This window comes from Bidens hawaiensis, unplaced genomic scaffold (genome assembly GCF_021521415.1).
Source record: "Bidens hawaiensis isolate Kalapana, Puna unplaced genomic scaffold, B.hawaiensis_p1.1 tig00014686_1, whole genome shotgun sequence".
NCBI lineage: Eukaryota > Viridiplantae > Streptophyta > Magnoliopsida > Asterales > Asteraceae > Bidens > Bidens hawaiensis.
In genome coordinates, this window is record NW_027492284.1 from 105109 (window position 1) to 112967 (window position 7859).

The window sequence follows — 7859 nt, forward strand, 5'->3', positions numbered from 1 at the left end:
CAATTCTTGACACCAACGGTATGTTTCGAGCTTATTATGATATCCTGACGCTCGGATAAGAGATCGTAGACGAATTTCCAATCTCTTAATCTAAGTAGAAGTGTCATCCAACTAATTACCTATACCCGACGTATCATAAGTCGAAGTTATGTTAGAATCAATAAAAATTTAATCTGTTTGTTACGGTATAGGTTATTGCTTTGTAAATATATATGTTAGAATCTAGCTAAGTCGTAGTTTGAGAATTTATGAAAAGGTTTTGACCAATTAAAACATCTAATAACATAAATGTTATGATGTGAAAAGTAGAGGCCCAGCCCAAGTATCAATCAGCTGGCCAAAATACAAGAACCAAAGCAAAGCCGATCGGGTCGAATATAAACCAACTAACTTTCGTCGGCCAATTTCCCGTCGACTGTAACACCGGGAGACCACCAGAGCTATAATATTAATAAATGTTGTCACCGGATCTCCACCGTTGTTCATTTCATTAACCGTTCCCGGTAACTATGCCCTCTCTCTCTGTCTAATTTTAATACTTGTCAAATTTAGGGCATGGCATGTATGTTTCCTTATTATTTAATTAATTGCTTATTCTTCTATCTAATTTACATCCTATGCTTAGATATTCGTTTTGGTTGCTCAATTATTAATCCATATCAAGTGTTTGTTTGATCATATTAAACACAGTTTAATCCCCCAATTTTGTTTGTTCTTTCGCACACAATTACTCTGACTAAGTAGATATTATGCCCCAATCTTTCACTACTTGATTAATATGCATTTGTGTGTTTATGTTAAGAAGATTTGGTAAGGTAATGAACACAATATCAAAATGAGTTCAAAGGTTCAACCGGTATCCATGGAGGACAATAATCAGGATGCTGTAATAGCTACCGCATCTGTTTCGTCAACAGTGAGCCCTAAAGTTTCTCTGTTTGCCAAGAAATCTGGATTTTTAATACCCAAAAACAAGCTATCAGGTTCCTTGGTGCCTGTATTTCGTGGGAAGAAAACGCCAGGTGGTGCTGACGTGGACACCAAAGAAAGTGCTAAACAGATACTGCGAAAAACAAAATGGGGCCCGGATTTGACACAAGATGCTTTTGTTAAAAAAGGAAGAGCTTCGGCTTATCAGGTACTTGTTCTAGAATTCTCTCTGAGATTATGTGTTTTTAGTAGGCTTTTCATATACGAGTTTCGCGTTATTATGGTTCATTTTGTTTTCATTATAGTCTGAAGTTTAATTTATGAACACATTTGTTAGTGTACATTCATACTCTCACAACTATAATCGTCTTTATAATTTAGGAAGGAACATTTTATGTCAGTGTTATTTCTGCGAATCTATGTAGTCGATATCACTGCTAACCTGAAATATCACCTATATATTGGTGATATATCGGTTATCAGTCTTCAGAATATCGGTGACGATAATATCGGCGATATTTGACCGATGTGTCACCGATATTCCTGTTTTAAGTCTTAATTATCAGTTTTTAATGTTCAATGTTGGTGTTTTAAGTCTTAATTAGTTCCTACTAGCTACGATTGTTAGTGTTTCGCAAGTTTCAAATGGTTAATTTGTTAATGGTAAAAGAGTATAATGAATTATTAGTGTTAAATGTTAATTGCTATACGTTCTGTTTTTATAATTAAGGAAGGGACATTATATGTCTGTTGTTTCTGTGAATCTATGTATAGTCGATATCACTGATAATCTGATATATCACCTATATATCAGTGATATATCGGTTATCAGTCCCTTGGTAAAATATCGGTAACGATAATATCGGCGATATCTGGCCGATGTATCACCGATATTACTGTTTTAAGTCTTAATTATCAGTTTTTAATGCTCAGTGTTGGTGTTTTAAGTCTTTATTAGTTTCTACTAGCTACGATTGTTAGTGTTTTGCAAGTTTCAAACGGTTAATATGTTAATGGTAGAAGAGTATACTGAATTATTAGTGTTAATTGCTATATATATGAATTTTACATTATATTAAAATTACTGATATCCCGCCGATGTATCACCACGATAACTGAAAGCTCAAATATCGGTCCTTGAACGATATCCGATATTTTTCCGCATTGATTGCTTAGCTGTGAATGTTCTGCATGTACTCCGATACCCAGGTGTCTGTTAATGACATCACTGCCTCTGTCATGGTAGACTAGATTGGATCAAATTACACAACAACTAAAATCTGGAATTCTGGAGGTTGGAGGTGATCTTGATCATGATTCGTCAGCAGCTCAAGAATCTTCAGACCACCAAGCTCTTTTGGTTAAGTTTCTTTTTGGTACTTTAATTTTTATGTTACTGATTTCCAACTGAAAAAACACTTAAGATTATAGCTTTTGATGCAGAAATCAGAGTTGGAAGTTGAAAGGCGTGAGGTTATTGGTAGGTTAACTGTTAACTCGTTACATTAGTTTCTACTTTCTATGCATATACATGTGGATTCGTATTACATATGTTGTTTTTAATGTTTGACAGGAGAAATATTAAAGCTGAATCCAAGTTATAAAGCCCCGCCTGATTACAAGCCATTGCTTAAAGAGGATAGAGTTGTAATTCCGGTAAGTTCAAAAATTACATGTTGGAACGTAGAAGTTAGAACTCCTTTATATTTTGTATGACTTCTTTTGTTTCTTTTGATGAATAGCTCAAAGAATATCCTGGACACAATTTTATTGGGCTGACATTTGGGCATGCGGGTGATACTCATAAAAGATTAGAAAAGGTAACATTTTTCTCAATGTTATTGATGCCAATTTTACTTGAAACATTGTTACAAACTTACAATTTATGTGTTAGGAAACTGGGGCGAAAATACGAGTTTATGGAACCAAAGCCAATACAAAGAAAGAGGTAATTTTACATTTTTATCTTGTCAAATGTTTTTTTATTGATTTTTTTTAACTCGTTCTATGGTACAACTAGAGTGAGATAACTGCATCTGATGGAAATGAAGTTAATAGTGACTATGATAAGTTGTATGTGGTCGTGACTGCTGAAACTTTTGAGAAAGTTGATGCTGCAGTTTCTCTTATCGAGTTACTTGTCACACCAGTTTCAGTAAGTTATTTTTTAATAATATCTTTTAAAATATATATTTTGTTTTGCTCATATCATATTTTCTTTCATTAGGCAAATGTTAATGATTCAGTTTCTGGAGATAACCTAAGTACAGTTAGTCTCAACCAAGACACACCTGTGGCTGTAATTACAGGACCTGCGTTAGCACCACCATTAGCTCGGTTCCAGCCATACCCTAATCAATGGGTCCCACCCGGTCAGTCACAGTCACAGTCACCACGGTTCATTGCACCGCCCTTTGCTACCCCTTCCAATTCTGGACCCATGACGTCATCATTTAGTCCACGACCCATGGTTCAGATGCATAATATGGGTTATCCTGGTCCACCTAGGAATAATCCTTCTTTGCCACGCCAGCCTAGCTTTTTAACTCCAAGTGAACCGAACCCGAACCCGAGCCCGCGTCAAATGGGGTCTGTTATTCCTCGACCAGTTCCGCCATATACATTCACCGAACGACCTTTGACCACTACCGGTTGGTCCCAACCACCGGCTCAAACCGTTGGTGCAAACATGCCACAGATAATGCAGCCAATGGCTCGTCCTCAACCGTCACAGCCAATTGCACCGCCACCACCGGTTGGGTTTCAGACAGGGCCACGTAACCTGGGTCCCACCTCATGGTTTTCTTCACCAACCACACCCACGTCAATACCACCGCCATCTATACTGTCCCCACCCGTAACCGCCACCCTTAGACCGCAGCAACCAAGTTCTAATGATTTCACCTTTCAAACCAATCGTGCACAAACCCCTTATCGTGTCCCGCCTCCTGTCATGCAAGGTTTTCATAGGCCACAAAATAGTCATCAAAGGGGTCAACATCAAGGTCCAGGTCAACAGCCAGTTTTTCATGGGCATGGTCCACGACCACCACCCAATCATGTGGGGCCCGGACCCGGGCCTAGGCAGTTTGGTCCAGGTCCACCAGTTATTTCGTTCCCACCCAGATCTGGAAACTTTGGACCGGTTCAGCAAAGTCAACCGGGGTTTCGACCCCAGAACTTATCAGGCCATATGAATCAGCCATTTCGTGGCAATGTGCCATATTCTTTGAGTAGGCCTGGTTTGAACGTGTCTGGGCCACAACAGGTGTATGACCCGTTTTCTCCTACTGTCGTGCCACATAAGCATGGTAACCTACAAAGTTCTAGAAAGCAAGATAGTGATCCTGAGTACGATGACCTGATGGCATCGGTTGGAGTGAAATGATGAGGTGTTTGTTATAGCATTCTCTTTATGTAATGGACCTTTTATTTAAGTGTAACATGTGAGAGTTAGATGAAAGCTAGATGCACAATTCTTGACACATTCTACTTTGCATAATGGGTTTGGGTCATGTAGCAGCTGCTGATATTGTGTCTTGTTCTGAATTTGTTTTAATGTGTGGCAGGTTACGCCGATAGTTGTATTGAATTTGAGATTGTGAATACTTGTTCTTGAGATTGTCGTTGGCGGCAAAAAGTTGTATAGTTAGACCTGTCATTTACTAGAACACCAACACATAGGCTGTTACATGACATGATATGTTTTAGCACGATGAAGTTTAACCAGCTTAATAAAATGAATGTCACACGCATGAATGTTTATACACAGGTAAAGTCTAAGCATTTCAATAATAAGAATGGCATGATATTTTTAAGATTACTCAATTAACTCAGTTAATATACAATAATAGAGCTAACATTTACAGTCTCACAAAACCTTGATAAACTACTATTGAACGTGTAGATAAGTTTAATCACTCAACACGAATAGTTAAACATGTCATTTGTGTTGTAAATGGGCTAGGCGATTTAAAACCTGTTCTTAACCAGGTTTTAATTCATTAACGTGCCAATTCGTTTATGACATGAACTCGTTTAATTGAAACTCTGACTTGTTTAACTTTATGTGAAGGGTATGGCATAAGTACAATCTTAAAACTTTGTAAGTTCAATGTTTTATTTTGGTCAAATTTAACATCAAACAAAACTATAATTGTAGATTTTGCTACTAGAATATACTATTATCCAACTTCTAGTGAAAGCTTTCGTTTATGCTTCTTAAAATTATAAACCATGTCAAGAAATTAACTTCTTAAAACCTTCAATTAAGAAGGTGAAGGTATATTGATTTTTATTTTCCTTTTTTTTTTTGGTTATGACAGGGTATAATTGGGAAAGGTATACTGATCACTTAACATGGATTTAACCTAAAATTCTAATACTAGTTATATGATTAAACATTGTTTTGTTTGTATTGAATTTTTTTATATATTAATTAAAAAGGCATTGAAATTTGAAGGTGAAGGCACGGCGGCTAACTAGGTGAGGGTGGCTACGGCTACCTACTCCATCCATCCAGCCAAGCCAAGCCAAACCTTTGCTTCTACGACTCCAAACCCATCACTATCTTGTAAATTCTGAAGTTTATCTTTTTACTATTATTTTATTTCATTAAATTATTATATTATACATTGACTTACTACTATCTTATTATAAGACAGACTGGGAAAGTAACATAACACATGTTCTTAAAAGGCTGAAACAAGTCATATTTAATTTACTACTTTCATATTATAACACGACCCTATACAAATTTGTGGTTCATATCATATGAACCCTTACTTTCTTGAAACACAACTTGAAAAACAAGAAAACAAAGAACCACCCCTAAAGCTAGTAAAACAATCAATCAATCCAAACAATATAATCACACCACTTTTCCTAGCATGTATTTGCCTTACAACTACTTACCTTTTGATAACTATATCAACAACCCAAACTACCTAAAACTTGTCGCGCTACCTTTCCATTTCTACCGGGGCAAATGCGTTTTCCATTCAAAGAAGGCATTTCGATTCGTCAAGTTTGATTGCTTTATTTTGAGCCTCGATATCTTGATCATACTTTGTTAGTGGTTGGTACTCAATTCTTCCTTCGTATATCTTATGCATAGCCAAATATAACGACATTGCGAAAATTGTCACCCATATTAAGTACCAACTAAATTGAATATTCACTAATGACTTAGCGCGTTCCAAGGCTTCATCCCCATGACATCGGACCACATGGTGACCTTCTTCCAAGTTCAAGAAGCAACCTTTAGGAATCAAGCTTGGTGTCCAAAGCATAAAACCCATGACCATGAGCCAAAGACCTTGGAAGAATATGCTAATGGACCTAATGAAGCCAACTATGAAGCTTTTTTTATAACCAATGCCCATAAGTGTGGTGATGAAAGACACAAGAATGAGTATTTGTAGAAGCATATGATATTGCCCTTCGACGCCCATGTGGTCAGCCGAGTGAAGGTGAAAGAGGAGGAGTTGTTGCCCGAATGCGATACCTCCAAGTAATTGAGTGAGTTCATATTGGACTTTGGGGACAAACTTGTCTAGTAATATTGCGAAAGCGGCGTAGACCAAAAAGGTCATGGAAATGAATGAGTGCTCAAAGTTGTGGAGATGATTGGAAGGAATGGTGCCATCCATGTCAAACGGTTGGTGACGATCTGGCCCGATAACTAGCTCCATTGCTATGGACATGGTGCAACCAACCATGATCAAGAAAAGTTCTAAATACCTTATTTTGGTAGAGGGAAACCATGGCAAAGAATGGTAGGTTTTGGGATTTTGGACATGAAGTTTAATATGGTTAAGAAGGTGCCATAAACCAATTACAAGAAAACCAAACCCCGGTGCAACATGTCCCACCAAAGTGCCCATGTGTTAGATTGTGTGGGTTCAAAGTGTTGTGTGTGTGCAAGAAATGTGTGTAGAGAGAGAATTAAAAAGAACCTTAAAAAATGGATAAAAATTGAGAGAGAGAAAGGGGGTTTTAAAGGGGGTTGGGTTGAACCCCTAGAGGCTTCCATAAGATGTGTCAAGATCTTTTTAATATTAATCTATATGTTTCTTGTGAGTTTGAATGAGATTGGAAGCTTTGAACAAACTTAGGCCTTTGGGGGCACCTCATTTGGTGGTGGCTAAAGGAATGAAATTAGCAAGAGTTGACTAAACAGCCCACTCTTTTTTAAACCGGTTTTTTTAGAAGGAAATAGGGATAATCAATTTTGTTATCACCATTTTTATTAGCTGATTTATAATATTTTAATTCACTTATTTGTATTTTAAACTGTAGTACTAGAGAACATAGTTTAACCTTAAAATATTTCTAAGTAAAAGTGTAAAACTGACATTTTCGATACGGTTTGTTAGTGCATTTATGATGTCCTTGTATGTTCGTAAATCGTTTTCACTGTTTTACTAAAAGTTTAGTTTTGACAACAACATTAAAAGTTGAAACTATCCAAACTTCCAAAGGTGCATTACGATTCTTGCATTTTAGGGTTGAAGTCTAGATATTTTGGATAAGAAAGTCTTGGATTAATGATGTTTTTTTACTTTTACAAATTAAATTAAAAAATTTGTAAGAAACCAAGCAAAGCCAAGCCGCTCGGTTTCAAACCAAACCAAGTTCAAGCATAAAAACATCGCTCGTTTCTTAAAATTCAATATGCTCGGTTCGGCTCGCTTTCAAACCAAATCAAATATAAGCAAGTCTGTATTCGATTCGGCTCAATTCGTGAACAATCATACCCTACACATAGCCTTAAGAGAAGGGACGCCAACCACTAATTCTTTGCTAAGTGATGAGGTGGTGTTGGTTAAAAAAAAGTGATGAGTTGGCATCGCTAACCTTGCATATTTCTAGAAGTAGAAAATTGGGGGTTTTCATTTTTAAATTATTAAAACATTGAGCACACAAAA

General features: G+C 36.8%; 2 protein-coding genes across 2 annotated transcripts; one reads left to right on the forward strand and one right to left on the reverse strand.

Moving 5' to 3' along the window:
• The first annotated feature begins 419 nt into the window (after nucleotides 1–419).
• Nucleotides 420–4437, forward strand: LOC143547264 (uncharacterized). The gene is made up of 9 exons (XM_077038734.1): nucleotides 420–503; nucleotides 806–1138; nucleotides 2177–2290; nucleotides 2374–2410; nucleotides 2504–2586; nucleotides 2673–2750; nucleotides 2825–2878; nucleotides 2951–3085; nucleotides 3158–4437. Exons 2-9 carry the CDS (start codon nucleotides 836–838, stop codon nucleotides 4316–4318), a joined length of 1965 nt encoding a protein of 654 aa, XP_076894849.1. The 5' UTR covers nucleotides 420–503; nucleotides 806–835; the 3' UTR covers nucleotides 4319–4437.
• Nucleotides 4438–5427: 990 nt separating this feature from the next.
• LOC143547245 (uncharacterized) lies at nucleotides 5428–7546 on the reverse strand. The gene is made up of 2 exons (XM_077038717.1): nucleotides 5614–7546; nucleotides 5428–5568 (listed from the first exon to the last, which is right to left on the reverse strand). The coding sequence occupies exon 1, from the start codon at nucleotides 6813–6815 to the stop codon at nucleotides 5931–5933; it is 885 nt and encodes a 294-aa protein (XP_076894832.1). The 5' UTR covers nucleotides 6816–7546; the 3' UTR covers nucleotides 5428–5568; nucleotides 5614–5930.
• Nucleotides 7547–7859: the final 313 nt, after the last annotated feature.

Coding starts and splice junctions, on each gene's coding strand:
- LOC143547264 (XM_077038734.1), top strand. CDS start 836: ATGAGTTCAAAGGTTCAACCGGTATCCATGGAGGACAATAATCAGGAT. Junction 2,291..2,373: donor CAGACCACCAAGCTCTTTTG/GTTAAGTTTCTT, acceptor CTTTTGATGCAG/AAATCAGAGTTGGAAGTTGA. Junction 3,086..3,157: donor TACTTGTCACACCAGTTTCA/GTAAGTTATTTT, acceptor TTCTTTCATTAG/GCAAATGTTAATGATTCAGT.
- LOC143547245 (XM_077038717.1), bottom strand. CDS start 6,815: ATGGGCACTTTGGTGGGACATGTTGCACCGGGGTTTGGTTTTCTTGTA.